General features: G+C 42.7%; 1 protein-coding gene across 4 annotated transcripts in view; it reads right to left on the minus strand.

Annotated features, from left to right (window-relative positions):
* Window positions 1–16,942, minus strand: part of rpgrip1l (RPGRIP1 like) — a 212,816-nt gene that overhangs the window by 55,975 nt on the left and 139,899 nt on the right. For all 4 annotated transcript variants that reach the window (XM_080187007.1, XM_080187008.1, XM_080187006.1 and 1 more), the window contains one exon: window positions 13,327–13,406. In XM_080187007.1, coding sequence (XP_080043133.1) covers window positions 13,327–13,406 — 80 coding nt within the window. The remainder of the gene's footprint in view (window positions 1–13,326; window positions 13,407–16,942) is intronic.

The raw sequence follows: 16,942 nt of genomic DNA on the forward strand, positions 1-16,942 counted from the left end.
AAGAAACAATACTTTTCACTACATGTTAATACATGTGAAAATAATAAATCAAATCAAATCAAACATACACCTTGGAACTGTTTCATTCTGAAATCTTATTATTTTTATGTCTTTTGTGTGCAACATGTCTTCAAAGAATTGCAGGACTTCATATTTCACTAGGACAGGTTAAATAGGAATTGGGATAGAGTTTCAAACAGGAAACCTGGAAGTCTGGGTTTTCATATATAGAGTGGAGTTTTAACTCCCAGCTGGAAGTTGGCATAATGACAGACTTGGCTTTCATTTGGACAGGGAACGCTCTTGAGTAGACTGCATGAACAGGCAGGGCCAATTCTAGATCCTGGTGTCAGGCAGTGGGAAGCAGCTGTGATTCCCAGCCCTAGGATTTTTCAGTGGGTGGAAGAACTCCGGCTGGTTGGAAATGTGGTGGCAGAATTTAGGTTGCTTCTTACTGACAAGCATTAATGTAAAGGCACAAATTCTCATAAAGTTGTTCTCGTCTTACTTCTGTTGCCAAGTTTTCCAAGGCCTGGGAACCCAGTCTCATTAACATATTTAAAATGCCAGCTCAACTCTTTGGATTGTGTTGGCTCTCCACCTAATCCAACTGCTGTAAAATCCAGAAGTTAGCAAATTGGACTGGCTCCCCAATGTTTTCAATTTAAACCTCACCTGAACATGCCCATGTTAAAATTCTCCAAACAATTCCTAAGATTTCTCATGAAAACCAAATGTAATAAAGGACTATACTGGTTCAAATAAAAGTGAAAAACTTCAATTTGAGTCTTCTTTAGAAGTAGTTTTGTAGAGTGTGTGGTGGGAAGTTGATGTTCAAAATGTATTTAATGTTTTACTGTATAAGGCTGTCAGTACTTAAATGAATAGTACATGCACTTAATTTATAGGGTCTATCTATCACCAGTTTCTGAAAATACTTATGAACATCTAATGTAAATACAGTGCACAATGAGACTGATATCCATCATTTGATACTTCTACAAATCACACAAACTGCTCTGATAAATCTGAACAGCAGTGAGTAGTAATAAATTCTGAAGAATTATATCTGTGGTGTTAAATAAATATGATATCAATTAAAATTTCAGAGAAAATTATTTTGGTTCAAGTCAATGTTTGCTTGTGTATGTAATTTCATTCAGCACATCCAATTTCCTATGATAAATTACCTTTCATCCTGAAATAGCTATGTTGAGGGTCAAGTGCTGAGCTTTGCCATTAAATTAATCTTTATTTATATAGATGATCTGGAGGAGGGAACCGAGTGTATGGTGTTGAAATTTGCTGATGACACCAAGATTGGTGGAACGGCAAATTGTGTGGAGGGTGTGGAGAGTCTACAGAAGGATCTAGATAGGCTGGGCGAATGGGCCAGGAAATGGCAAATGGAATTTAATGTTGGCAAGTGCGAGGTGGTCCACTTTGGTAGGAATAATGGTAGGAAGGATTATTACTTACGTGGCGAAAAACTGCAGCAGGCGACGGTGCAGAGGGACCTTGGGGTCCTTGTGCATGAGTCGCAAAAACCCAGCTTGCAGGTGCAGCAGGTGGTCAGGAAGGCAAATGGGATGCTGGCCTTCATAACGAGGGGGATTGAATATAAAAGTAGGGAGGTCTTGCTGCGGCTGTATAGGGCATTGGTGAGGCCGCAGCTGGAGTACTGTGTGCAGTTTTGGGCGCCGTACTTACGCAGGGATATTTTGGCCTTGGAGGGAGTGCAGAAGAGGTTTACTAGGCTGATGCCGGAGTTGAGGGGGTTGAGCTATGAGGAGAGGCTGAATAAACTAGGCTTGTACTCGTTAGAGTTTAGAAGAATGAGGGGAGATCTCATTGAGACGTATAAGATGATGAATGGGATGGATAGGATAGAGGTGGAGAGACTCTTCCCGCTCAGAAAGGACAGTAGGACTAGGGGGCACAGCCTCAAGATAAAGGGGGGGCGGTTTAGAACGGAGTTGAGGAAGAATTTCTTCACTCAAAGGGTGCTGGAATTCTCTGCCCGTTGAAGTGGCGGAGGCTACCTCGCTAAATATTTTTAAGAAGCAGGTTGATGGGTTTTTGATAAGAGAGGGGATTAAGGGTTATGGGGAGAGGGTGGGAATGTGGAACTGAGCCACGACAGATCAGCCATGATCTTACTGAATGGCGGGGCAGGCTCGAAGGGCTAGATGGCCTACTCCTGCTCCTATTTCTTATGTTCTTGTGTTCTTATAACATTTCTTGTGTCTATCATATACATTGAGGCTGTTGCCTATTGAGCTGGTGTTGTATTTTCTTCCCTATCATTGGTTAAGTGTTTATGCTTTTGTTTTTTTATCTTGCCCTGTTTGTTATTTTCTACTTCAATTATTCCACTGTCATGTTCTGCAAAATGCGAAAGCTCCAAGACTGCTGAAAAAAACAACTGATTCACTGATTACCTCAAGATAGGAAGTCTGCCTCTCCTTCTTGGCCTGAAGTCAATATGATTCCGGTTCCATACATGTGCTTGATCTTAATGCCCATTGTGGAAGCTAGCAAGGCACCCAATACCAATGAAATACAATAGCAAGAAAAAAATTACACCTCCTGGCGGTAACAACCCAGCATTTCATTCTGAAAAGGCTAAGGCAATCAACCCTGCAAAATTCTTCTTGCTAACGTATGGGCATTTACCCACAAGCTGGGAAACCTGTCCCAAATGCAAATAGTTATTTCACAGAATCATATCTATCAGTAAATTTTTCATACTCTTTCATCTGCACTGCTATGTATGGCCCATTGCACTGGCAGAATAGACCCTGGATAGACAAAGGTGTTTGTGATGGTCCTCTGCATTGATTCTCCACTCAAAATGCACTCATCAAATAAAGGCAATAAAACCTTCTGCTGGTCAGCGACTACCTGCACCATCAACTGATGAATCAATACTTTTCCACATTGAATATCATTTGGAGGCGGCTCTTGAAGGAAGCACAGGTATAGAATGTATTCTGGGTAGGGTATTTCAAAATGCTTGATCAAGCATCATTTGCCAAGACTACCACTGATGAAGTTGGCCAATAAGAAAATGATAGCAACTCACTACATAGGTAGTGTCAAGCGACTTTTTAGAGTATATTGGATCAATCATAGTTCCCTTCTGTTAAAAATTAAAATACTTCTGCACCACACTGAACACAATAAAACAAAATCACAGTAAGACCATGTATACTGGGTTGAATTTTCCCAAAAGATTCGAGGTGAGATTTTCTATCCTCCCAGCAGCATATTTCTCAGGAGCAGAGGTGCGCACCATTGGCTGGCAGCAGCATTTTCTGCTCCCACCACTATCAACAGAATTTCCTATTAATTCCACCTTATGCCATTGGGAAACCTTGCAGCAGGGGTACACCGTTGACGGGAGCAGAAGATCCCGCTGGTGTGAAGAATTGGAAGATTTTGCCGTCAAAGTGTCATTGAAATCTATAATCAGAGGTGTTCCACACTGTCTTTTGGGTGAGATTGGTACTGTAACTTTCTGGCACTCTGACAGTTTTTCTGACAGCTGGGAGCTTTGCACCAGTGGGGAGGAGCCTAGGTATGCCAGGGAAGCCGGTTGCAGGTGCCCCGATCTACTAGGGAATCGAGATCTCCTCCCACTCACCCCTCCAATCATCGGTGGCGTTGACCTTCCCATACCAATACGGGTCCCTGGTATCGGGGCATCAGGACCTGGTGGATCCCCTGATGTGCCCCCCATCCCCATCACAATTACCTCCACAACTCACCCCATTCTGCCCAAACCCCTCCTTGCTTGGCCCCCCCACATGATCACCCCCTTGCATAGAAACCCACCCCCCCCCACGCCAATCACCCGCCCTCCCTTTGTGGAGATCACCCTTGCATAAGCCCTCACATCATTGTGCAATGCCATGCTCCTGACCATCCAGAGACTTCAATGGTCTCCGATACCCCGGTATGGCCATGGTGCCTGGTTCCTGCTACTACAGACCAATAGTGATTCTCACCAGCATGAAGTCTTGCCAATGAGAGGGGAAGCATCGGCAGGAGGATGCCGAAGCAGCTGTCCCGGTCTTATTAATAATACTTAAATTCAGTCAGTCCTATGCAAATATGCTTGGCATCCTTTCTGGGTGAAAAGCTGTTCTCACCAGTAAAAAACAGCCGGAAAGATACAAAATCAATTAATGCTTGGTGCAAATTGGGTTTTTCCCCTCATACACTGGATGGAATTTTCTCAAAAAAAAGAGTGTGAACGGGCGAGAAAGTGGTAGATTTTCTTGCCAGTTTTTTCAGCAATTAACTAATGGGAATTTATGGCACTCTGTGCAATACAGATGCCAAAATGTGATTCTCACCTTTGTGTGTGGGCAGGGGGGGGGGGGGGTGTGTGTGTGTGTGTGTGTGTGTGTGTGTGTGTGTGTGTGTGTGTGTGTGTGTGTGGATGGTGGCGGTGGGGAGGGTGGAGTTTCAGCTCACCTGAGAAGCTGTCTACTGCGCTCTGGGGTGCCATTGTGCAGGTGCCCCCGTCTCCCAGTATACAATGTAACTGTTCACTAATGATCTTCAGGGAAGGAAACCTGCTGTCCTTACCTGGTCTGGCCTACATGAGATTCCAGAGCCACAATAATATGATTGACTCTCAACAGCCCTCCGAAAAAGGGCAACTAGGGATGGGCAATAAATGCTGGCCAGCAGCGATGCCCATGCCCCATGAATGAATAAAAAAAAATGTAGACAATATACTCAGAGATCTGTGGTTCTCCCCAGTCACCAACCCCATGATCAGCACCCCCCCCCGCCCCCGCGCAGACCCTTCCCCCCACCACTACGGACTTACCACACTGCCTCGCCATCAAGCCCTACCCATCAGACCCCATCCCCTTTGCACTGCCAGGGTGCCAGGCTGGAACTACCCCAAGGGTACTGCCCAGCCCTGGCCCCAGACAGGGCTTTAATGGCCTCTGGTCGCAGGGACCATCTGTAATCCTTGCCGGTGAGGACCTCAACCAGCATGAGGACTAAGGTAAATGAGCCAGGACAATTGCATCCAGGACTCATTATTATTAATATCTAAATCAGCCTTGTGCCCTCATTGGGCAAAAGGGGCCGGAAAGATTGTGAGAGGTGAGAAGTTGAGCGCAAACCCAGGGGGAGATTCTCCCAAAAACTTCTGTGCCAAAATTGCATGAAAACTGGAATAACTCCTGCCAATTTTTCTGGCGTGATTTTCCGAATGAATTTCCCACACTCTGAGCATTGCAGAGTGCCCTAGCAAGATTCACACTGAAAATCAATGGGCGGAGCCTATGCCTCCCCAAGAGGGCAGTAGCATAGTGCTGAGCAGCCACAGTGCATGTGCTGATCTGTCAGAGCAGAGATTGGTGCATGCCAGCCCCATGATCCCGCATCGCTATCCCCCCCAACCACCCCCCCTCCCCCCCACCCTCCGATCACTGGACTCTTGGACCTCTCCAAGCGAGCCCCAATATCCTCCACTCTTCCCCCTACCACCCCCCCCTCACAGTCCCAACCAACCCCTCCATCCCTCGGCAGTCCCGATCATCCTTTTCTCTCCCTCTGCCTGCAATCCTTACGCAGAGTGGCAGCAGGAGCTCCCCACTCCCACCGATTGCTTCCCCTACAGGCTCCGCCCCACAACTGGCCCCTCTAATTTCACACAGAGCTGATTACATGGAAAATGGAAGGCGCATGGAGGCCATGGCCCCCAGTGGGGAGCCTCCTAAACAGCCTCCTCTGAAAATCACCTCTCCACTCCTGACCCCCTGATTTTTTGCCTCTCACCTTATCTTCCTGGCTTGCCATGCCAGTCAAGCGGCATGGCGAGCCAGTAAATCTTGCCCATCATGTATACAATATACTTAGAGGAATAGCATATGTATTGATTGGACAAGCAAACTAAACAGTAAAACTACAACACGAAACACAATGGTAGATCAGTGTTTGACTGCTGACCTAAATCTGATTTACCCACCAATTATCATAAAGACTAACCCCATCTCTGTGTAACCTGGAGAACAACTTAATAGCACATGGAAGAAACAAGAGTGGGGTTGTGTGTACACTAGTTACGTACTCGGCCAGGTTAAGGCACAGGGGAATGGCATTTCAATTGCAGCATAAACTAGAAACTTTCTAGAAAAACATCCAGATATTTATCAGTTTACTTAAATAAATCACTATAACAGTTTTTTAATTCAATTTGATTATTGGTCCCATGTGAAAAAGAACATGTGTATATAATATATAAGGACTAGGAACAAATATAGACTTTACGATGCCTTGAGCCTGCTCCACCTTTCAATAAGATAGTGGCTGATTTTCTACCTCAACCACAGTTTCCTGCTCCGTCCCAGTCCATTGATTTTTTTAGTGTCCTAAAATCAACTAATTTTGAACATATAAGAAGCAGCAATTTTACTCTATCAGACCTGTGTGCATTCAGATGGTTTATTTATTTAAAAAGTCATTTCATTTCAAAGATCCTTAGAAATCCCAATACTCCCTTCCATGGCCTCCTCTTTTTACCTGCCAGAAGTTCCCCACTAAAGTAGATTTCTTTTCGCACATAGGTGTCATTTTAAATTGCTGGGAATAATTGAAACATTTTCTGATTTTAGTTACCCTCCTTTTCCTTTGGTATCTTGAGGGCCTCCCTAGATTCCTCATTTTCACTCTTGGCATAATGCCCTGGCTCCAGCTGTCATTTTTATGAGGTGATATTTTTTGCCTATTGGTATCCCACATTCTCAAAACTTGGGAGGCAGGGCTTTTATTAGTTTGATGCCTGACACTTGAAAGACCGAAGGGAGCTGACTATCATATATAATACAGAACAAAGCTGTCATTATGCCGGAAGAACCAGCCAGTTTTCCCTTGAATGCAAGCACGAAACTGCATCCATAAATAGTAGTGCAAATCTCTGCACTTTTGAGTGCAAACTGTGTCTTCAAGGTGCCGACAATACCACAACATCAAAGAGACAAGTTTGATTTGGAGCTCAACTAATATGCTTATTTTGACTTTCCTTCAGGGAATGTTGCTGGACTCAGCTAAGTTGCTCAGCGATAAAGAATACTAGATGAAGAAAAAGAAGCTGGAATACTTCCCTTCCAGTAGCGTACAAGCTCAGTTCATAAGGAATCAAAATTGGATTCTATTAAGAGTTTTGTAAGCCTCACTGCCCATTGCCCCAGAAAAATCAAGGAAAATAAATGAATAAATGCTTTTGACACCAGTTAGCAAAAATGTGAGAAACTGTACTCAAAATATATTTTTAAAAATAGTTCCAGGAGTTTAGGTTTGGCACAAATACCTTGGGTTCAGTGTCATCAATCACTTCCTTTAAGGAGTTTGGGCATTTTACTTTTGTGGGAGTTGATTCACACTGCCCTTTAAAGTAAAATAGAATCCTCTTACAATCTGGGCCAGATATTTGTGTCTTTCACATTTGTATCCTTTCAAATTTTATGCTGAAGTAACAAATGAGAAAAAGTTTGTTTCGAATTTTCAGGCTATTTTGTTCTGCAACATAGTGAGACAGTGAACTATATTGCAGTGAATCTAATCACATCTGTTGTTTCAGCACAACTTGTATTCACATATTGGTACAAAATAAAAAGAACTGATCCCACTTTGATGGACTGTTTTCATAACTTAAACAGAGCCATGGCTCAGTATCCTGGACAGAACAACAGCTGCTGTAGTGTCTTTCTTTCTTTTACATGGCCTATGCAGCACTTAATTTACAAAAGGTCAACAATTGACTTTTTGGTGTCTGTAATCCAATTTGCATCAATTTATGAGGCAGCTCCTTGATTTAGAAATGATTGGGATCTAAATGAGTAATCATATTCAGGTGGGAATTTAAAGTCAGTTAAGATTGTTTTGGAGGTTACAGAGTGAGTCCAGCCTGAGTGATATACTTCCATTTCTTGTAAGAAGCTGCAGGTTGGATCAAGAAATGACAATTTTTTTTGGTATCTTTCAATATTTTATTTTCTAATCAAAAAAGCCAATTCAAATCAAATTCAATCATAGACTCCACATGTGGGACAAACAAGATCCAAACTGATAAGACTTTGCATCCCACCTTGGGCTCAGTGAAAACAAGGTTCAAGCTTCTTCCTGGGCTTGATCTAACACTACATCTTAGCCAAAAGGCTGGGGTGACTTTCTGTGCTTCAATAGTCCTTCATGAGTACCAAGATTTCAAAGCAGAATTTCTGATAGCCCATTCAGAATCTCTGTACCAAATACAACAAATTTCTATCTTTGATAAGACTATCACGAGGCAATCAGTAAATAAAAACACCCACCAGTCTGTAAATCATGTAAGATTTACACCTTTGAAAACAACAGCTCTGTCATAATCCAGAGTTAATATTCAGGTTTACTCTTTGAAGACAGAACAGAAGTAAATTTACAGGTTACAGGAGTTTTTTTAACCAGCTTTAGAATTGGCAAAAGCTTCACAATGGAAAGATGTGTTGGATTATCGTTCTAATTATTGTGATTCAATAAAAGCAAAAATGTTCAACACAATGTTGAATTAGGAAGAAAATTTGTTAGCTTTCTCAAAGAAATGCATATTTTATGATTTTTGGAATCCGATGATGTTTCCAATAAATGTCTTTTTTCACCAAATGATTACAAAATCATTAATACATTGTTTGTTACTTCAATTTGAGAATATGGTGATCAGGCATAAGTGTAGACTGCTTTTAAGTACTGCCAACAGAATTCAAATGTCTGTTTTTATATCTATTTCTGGGCCCTGCACACAGCTTTTAATCAATGTATTATACATCAAATTGATAATCTTAACTTCTAATTATTCAAATGCATTAAATATTCATAGATAACAGTCCAAATTTTTACATTTTCTTGACTTTCTTCTCCATTAATTATCATGCCTGGAAGCTTTTCAGAGGAGAAGCAGCCATCAGCTTGACTGAACTTGACAAGCTGGCACGGCCCAATTACACTGCTGCTCCAAAGAGCTTTGATGTAGTGGAAACGAAAAGAGATAGGGGCAAATTGTACAGCACATTATGTTAATGACTTGATTTAATACAAGCACTAAACTTTATGTAGACTGTTAAGGAAGATGCTAACACTAATTACGCCACTTTGGTGAGGAAAGGAGGGGACAAGCATTTCATTCTGACAAAGTGCAGCTCATAAATGTTGTAAATGAAATGAAGTAATCTGTGTTTAATTATACATCACAGGCAGCAAAAAAAGACAGGATCTATGGTGAAGTATGGTCTAGAAAACCTGTTGGATTTATTTTTTGATCAAAACATCTAAGAAATAGCTCTGAAGTGTGAGATATGCTGGTGGTATAATACTGTAATTGGCAAGCCGCTTTAATTACAACACTTAACATGAAAACATACTTGCATTTAAAATACAATTCAGTATGCATTGCAAATTGCCATGTAATTGCAGATCTGCTGAGTTACTGTGTAATTAGAAGATCTGCTGGGTTCTACACCTTAAGCATTCCTGAAAATTTATATTTTTCATTATCTTGCAGTCAACAGGAGAACATGGTTTTTAATCCTATAATTACACTTCCTATCTGACAGAATTTTAACTTTCAGTCTCCCACCCTCTTCACTTGACTAAAAGTAGTTTGTTTTTATTATAAAAATACATTTTTAGTTCTATATAAATTACATTTCAGCTCTATATAAATTACATTTGCAGAGTGAATTTAAAATTCAAAACAAATAAGGGTTACTTTTCCTATTTAATTTTCTAATGGATAGATTAAGAAGTTACAATTGTAAGCACATGTCCAATTCCTTTTCGAAACAATACAGGCATAGTAACATATCATAGGCTTTTACTTTGCTATGAAGTCAGTAATTCCTCACTTTAAAATGTCATAAATTTAGATATTTTAGTGCGCTGAACATGTAATTAAATATCCTATGGATTCTTCTTGTTAAAAAGGCATCTGTGCCACTATTTGAAATTGGTGGTGACATTTTTATACCCCTCTGGAGACAGAGAAGTCGAGTGACAGCCAATCACCCATGGGCAATTGCTTAATGTAGATGGTCACATAATGAGATGTTAGACGTACTTTACTTAAGGACTGGATGGGGATTGAAAGCCAATCAGGAATGGTTATTGACTAAAGTGGCTAGTTATATTACCTAATGCTAGAAATGCAGGATATGCAAGTGGTTCGAACATCATTGAAAAGAAATGGTTCAAATGACCTTCTGCACTTAGCCTTGATAAATGAATCAATCAGCTGTTTTCAATAAAGACAACAAGCTTAGGTAGAAATACATACTGTAACTGATAGCTCAATAAGCCATTTATGTATACAGACAGCATCAGAGGTCATTTTTTGCAGGACCTTTTCAATGATACTTTTTCCAATTCAGCTATGAAATGCAGCACTTCCCGCGGTAAAAATTTCCTTTTAGCTAGTACAGACCATTATTAACTGTCAAATGCAAGAATGCTGAGAGAACCATACCCATAATCAACTCAACATTTGATCTAACAAAATTTAGTAGGAAGTGCTCACCACAAAATAAAAAAGTTTCTAATTTCTTTTCAAAATATAACCATGAACATTTTTACTTTTCAAAAATAAGTCTGCACATATTTATAGCAGCAAACCTATTTCACACAAGTAACAATGGAATTTGAACTAAAGAAAAATCCAGGGGGGCGGGGGGGGGGGGGGGGTGTGTTTCTCCCAAAACAAATTCTAAGGGCCTGATTTTATCATTGCGTCAAGCCCATTTTTGGTAAAGTCAGGCATGAGACGATTAGCATGATCCACGGCTGCGTCCACGCAGATGCCCATTTTACCAAGGCCTGAAAATGGCCACGATCTGAACTGAAACAGGCACAATGTCAATTTAAATGCATTTGCATGCATTTAAATTGATTAACGTGCTGGATGCCAAAACCTACTGGCATTTCTCCCTTTACCATTGTGTTCACCCATCCAGATTTGGCGTGAAACAGACATGCTCAGCAAAGGTCTGTTTTGGGCGCTCCAGCTTCTGAAGAGATAAATTCAGAGATTCCAATGGCTGGCTAATTCAGATCAGTGGTGGTGATGGTGGTGGTGGTGGGTAGGTGGGGGAGAGTAGGTAGATCAGGTCATTCCCTGGTGGGAGGGGAGGGAGGAGGAGACAGGTCAGATGTATCTCTGGTTGGGGGGCAGAGAGACCTGATCATTCTATGGTGGGGGAGAGGAGGAGGAGGCCAGATCACTCTCTGGTGGGGGGGTGTGGGGAGGAGGAGGAGGCCAGATTATTCTCCGGGGGGGGGGGGGGGGGGGGGGAGAAGGAGGGTCAGATTGTTCTCTGGTGGAGGGGGGGGAAGAGGAGGGAGTCTAGATGGTTCTCTGGTTGGTGGGGTGGCAGGGGGAGAGGGGTTCCACTGCCACTCTGCAGGTAATCAGTGGGGGTGGGGGGCAGGGGGTCACAATCGGTCTGGGTAGTGGGGGGGTGGGTGGATAAGGGGGACAGTTATGTTTTGGAGTCGGGGCGATACCTGTGGGGGCCATTGCTCCCGGGCCACTTCATCCGCTTTTTGTGACTGGGAGTGATGTGACGGGGGACGTTATTCAATTTTTTTTTACTGCGCACGTGCAGTTGAAGGCTCCAATTGGAGCAGCAGCATTTCAGGCACGATAAGCCCTGCCCACAGCGCAATTCAGACTCATGACTTTTTTTCAGGCTAAGTGCGTACGGGTTTACAAGTTGGATCTGAATTGCACCCAGATTCAGCACCCAGGGGACGATTTCACCATTTTGAGTCTTAGTGTCGAATATGTGTAAAACCTGAATATGTGTAAAACCTCCCATTGTTTTTTCAGTGGGAGTTTCAAAATGAATCTCCCACACTCTGTGCACTGCAGAGTGCCTCAGCATGAATCATGCTGAAATTGAGTAGGTGGGGCCTATTCCCGCTGGAGGGGCTGCCAACATAGCGCTGAGCAGGCCACTGCACATGCGCCAATCCATCAGTGCCAAGATCAAGCATGCACAGTGGCCCCACACTGCTGGCCTCCCAATTGTTGGCCAGCCTCGCAGCCCTGCAATGCTGCCCCTCCAATCCCACCATGGCCCAAATGCTGACCCCCTGAACATGTCAGTCTCGATCTTCACACCACTCCCGCTCCCCTCAGCCCCAATCTCCCCGTCTCCGCCTCCCCCCCCGCAGTGCTTAGCCTCCCTCCCCACAATCCTGACCGCTCCCCTGCAGCCCTGAACCCCAACAGGCTGACTCCCACCCCACTCAGATGGCCTGCACTGATAGTTGGCCTCCCTCTCGCTGTCGTTCACCCAAATGCAGAGTGTGTAGCAGGATCTCCCCTCTCCCCCATCCTCACCTGATCTCACCCCCAGAAGCCTGCTCCATCAGGTCCCACCCCTTAGCACTGCCTGCTGCCTGGTGGGCAGTGCTGTGATTCCTCCTCAGCAGTGCCAGGGGACCAGGTTGGCACTGAGAGTGGAGAGCTATACTAAACCCTGCTGGAGTGAAGCACTCCTGGAGGGGGAGGAGAGGCTAGCAGGCCCAGAGACTTCAGTCTCAGGCCCACTAATGCTATTTAAAACATATTTAAATTAGAATCTGCATATGTTATGCAACTCCATGCCGATTTCTGGCATGGAGCTGATAGCTCCAGAAATCCAGCTGCTGGAGACTCGTGGAGGCACAAAAGCCGTGCAGCGGGCTGAGAGAATCGCCTCCCCAATGATTTTGTAATATTGATTGTCATGATTGACAACTGACAGCCATCAAACATTGTTACTTTTCATCCAACCTTTTGATTCAACACCACTCAGATTAATTAAGAACAGAAATGTCACTGCGAAGTTAAATGTATGATATGTTTTGTGATCGTATCACAAGGTAGAATTCTCCTTTTACTTCATTTACCTTTTCATTCTCCTTTTACATCAGCAGATGCTGATTGTTGAAATAAAGGAAGATGGCAACAATGGGTGTACAGCCATTCCAAATAAGAAACAACTTCTCTTACATCTTTCAATTAAATCAAGTTTGTGATTCTGTTTGCCTTGCATTTTGACGTCATTATTTTTCCTTTCACCTGTCATTTTCTGTCAATCCATTTTTATTCTTTTTTCACTCATTGCTTCCCTTGACAAGCAATAAAGACTTAAAAAGGCTCAGTCATTTGATGTCAAATGATCAGTACTGTACATCTTTCTCAATCATTATATTGTCTTGCATTAAAATTACTTTCCACAGCTTCCAGGATCAAATTTCAAACCTTAAAAGAAATAGACAAACCTGCTTTCTATGTGTTGACAGCTGGCCCGGGACAATACAGTCATCACTATCTGTTATTGATTCCTCAACCTCATCGTCAACTAAGAAAGAAGTAAATTTACTGTGAAAAACAATAGACTGATGATCTTTCAGATGTTTATAGTAAGAACAGGTGGCTATACAAGATTGTGATTAGAAATATAATCACCCAGTTAAATAACTTCATATAAAATTATGACTAAAGTAAATGACTGTTACTTTATGATTATATTTAAAGAACATGCAAAAACATGGATGATAGTTAAGTACTTCAGTAAATCACAACAGATTTACAAACCACTTTTAGGTTTTGCATACCTGCCCAAAAAATGTCTCAGAAGTTAATAGCTGTAGTAGACAGCAGCTTTCATTGCAGCCTATGATACAATTGACTACATAAAGGTAAAAGCCACAATAGTCAACATACATGAAGCATACATTAAAACACAATCATAGTAATTATACACACAAGAACATACGACTATCACTTTATCTTGCTCCTGAGAGCAGAAAAATTAACAATGAAACAATAAAATTGTTATATAATTTAGAAACAAAATATTGTACTCTCCCTAAACTTTTCCAGCCACAAAACCCTTTTGATCTTCCAAGAGTACTGAAAGGAACCCCGAGAAACATTATATTGAAAAGTTAAACCACAAAAAATAATTATTTTGCACAATAGGTACAGACACACAAAAACAAACTTAAAAGATGTTGCTATGCCTTACATTTATTATAATAAAATGTTCTATATTCAACAAATACTTCCAAGCCTTACCTCATTTCATCATTTTTAATATGAGCACTCCCTCACCCATACCTACCCGCACCCACAGCTACCCACACCCTCACCCTCCTCACCCACAGCTATCCACACTGATACCCACCCCCTCAATCTCACACGCTCACCCCACCCTCATACTCACTTACAGCCCATTCTCACTCACATACTCACATCCTCTCACACTCACCATCTCACTCTTAGTGTCATGCTCACTCTCATCCACAACGTCACTCATGCTGTCACCCACACACACCTTCACACAATTACTAATGACCATGAAGGGCATGGGGGATCATAATTCATCTCCCTATGTTCTTTGTCAAATACTAACTCCCTTTTGAGTGAATGAGGGTAGCATGGTGGCCCAGTGGTTAGCACCGTTGCCTCACAGCACCAGAGACCTGGATTCGATTCTCAGCTTGGGCCACTGTCTGTGTGATGTTTGCACCTTCGGTGTCTTTGTGGGTTTCCTCTGGGTGCTCCGGGTTCCTCCCACCATCCAAAAGATGTGCTGGTTAGGTTCAGTGGCCATGCCAAATTCTCCCTCAGTGTACCCAAACAGACGTTGAAATGTGGCGACTGGGGGATTTTCACAGTAACATCATTGCAGTGTTAATGTAAGCCTACTTGCAACACTAATAAATAAACTTTAAAATACTCTGGGCAACCTGTCACTGAATTTCTGATGTGGGTATGCCGGCGTTGGACTGGCGTAAACACAGTAAAAAGTCTGACAACACCAGGTTTTAGTAATAAATAGGTTGGACTAAAACCTGGTGTTGTCAGACTTTTTACTGAATTTCTGGTCAGGTTACAAAAATTAGCAGAACATTACAAATTCAGACTGCCTCTAAACAAAATATTGTGAGATAGATTGGTAAGTGAAGGTAAGTCAATCTCTGTGGGGACTTAAAACTAATAGTCAATTGGGTTTCAAATTTGAAATGCATATGCATCCAAGAATCTTAAGGATGCCGAGTGGAGGTATTCTCAGATCAAGAAAGAGGGTTTGGTGTGAAAAAGTTCCATTGATATGTCTTTGGCAGATTTTTCATAATAGTTACTGATCACAAATCCTTATTGGAACTTTGTAAGGAAGATAATTCCCCCTATTGCCTTTGCCCGGAAGTAGTATTGGGCCTTATTACTTGTGGCTTATGAGTACATTCTAGAGTGCCACCCTGGAATCTGGATAGTCAATGTGAATGCATTGAGTCACCTCCTGTTGCCCACAAGTCTGGCTCCTCTACCAGCATCAGAAGAAGTCATGGTGGCCCTAAATTCTTGGGAGATTCTGCCAGTGTCCGCAAGGTCTGGCCACAAAAGAATCCAATCTTGTCTAAAGTAAGGCGTATAATCCTACATGGTAGATTCCGAGAAGAACTCTTGGAAGAAATGAAACTCTATTTGACTGAAAAAAATGAGCTCAGTGCTGAGGACGGGATCATTCTCTGGGGGTCCCAAGTAGTTGTCCCTCACCCAGGAAGACGTCTGATATTAACGGAACTACATAATACCACCCTGGAGTATCAAAGATGAAAATGCTGGCTAGGAGCTATGTCTGGTGGCCTGGCTTCGACTCAGACATCACAGACTTGGTGAAGGAGTGCAATCTGTGCCAAGAAAATCAAAAACTCCAACCGTCAGCCTCCCCACATCCATGGGAGTGGCCTGGCAGGCTATGGATGTGCATGCATGTAGACTTTGCTTTATGGGTCCTTTATGGGTTCTATGTTTTTAATTATGACAGATGCACACTCCCAAGTGGTTGCAGGTATACCAAATGGGGCCCCACGACCTCTCATACTATGAATTAGGAATTATGACAAAGTTTCTGCATGCATAGAATATTAAATGTCCTTGTTTCTGATAATAGCATGCGCTTTACCGGCAGTCAATTCCAGAACTTCATGCTCTCCTATGTGACACGTCTGAACAGCACCCTATCTACCATCATGTAATGGACTGGCAGAACAGATGGTGTACACTTTAAAAAACGGCATGAGAAAACAACCAGCAGCATCCATGAAGACCACACTGGCAGGATTTTTGTTTGACTATAGGACTATGCTTCACACGACAACAGCAATAATCCCAGCAGAACGTCTAATGGGATATGGCTTCATACAAAATCGTATCTACTATTCGCAAACCTGGTGCAGTCCCAAGAAGAAAACCAGCAGAAGAATCGCAATTCTGCAAGGGCAGAAAGAGCGTTTAAAGTAAGTGATTTGGCTCACATAAGGACCCTGGGATTATTATGAAGAAATTATTGTGATCAGTGTCTTACCAGGCTAAAATCCAGGACAAAATTGTAAAAAAAACACCTGGACCATCTCCAGAAGCCAATGACACAGACACTGAGATGGAACCAAAAGAAGCGGACATCTTGGCTGAAGCAGAACCCGAGGAGGAATCCGTACCAATACCGCTGCTATGCTTTCTCAGGAAACAAAGGTTCCCCCATTTGGCTCACAAAGCTAGACCTAGCCTCGCCATGGATAGACCTCAGACTGAATGGTAAACAGCAGTAAGGATCTTCTCACTGCAGAGGCACCGAGGGAAAAACGGACCAAATTTTGTGGGTGGGGGGGCTACATGTTAAGATAGCCACAAAAGGCATGCGGGTGGGGGGGGGGGGGGGGCGGTGGTGGGAGTCATCAAACTGTCCATGTGTTTGTAGAGTAGAAGTTCCTTCACTGAGAAGCAGAGGCTAGCCTAATGGGAAGTGAGCAGCACGGGTGGGGTTAAAACCTGTTGCTTCAAATCATACCAATATTGTGTAGGTCCCCAGGTATTGACTTGCATGCT

The sequence above is a fragment of the Carcharhinus amblyrhynchos genome, chromosome 4, assembly GCF_965287045.1.
Source record: "Carcharhinus amblyrhynchos chromosome 4, sCarAmb.v2.hapA, whole genome shotgun sequence".
In the NCBI taxonomy this organism is placed as follows: Eukaryota; Metazoa; Chordata; class Chondrichthyes; order Carcharhiniformes; family Carcharhinidae; genus Carcharhinus; species Carcharhinus amblyrhynchos.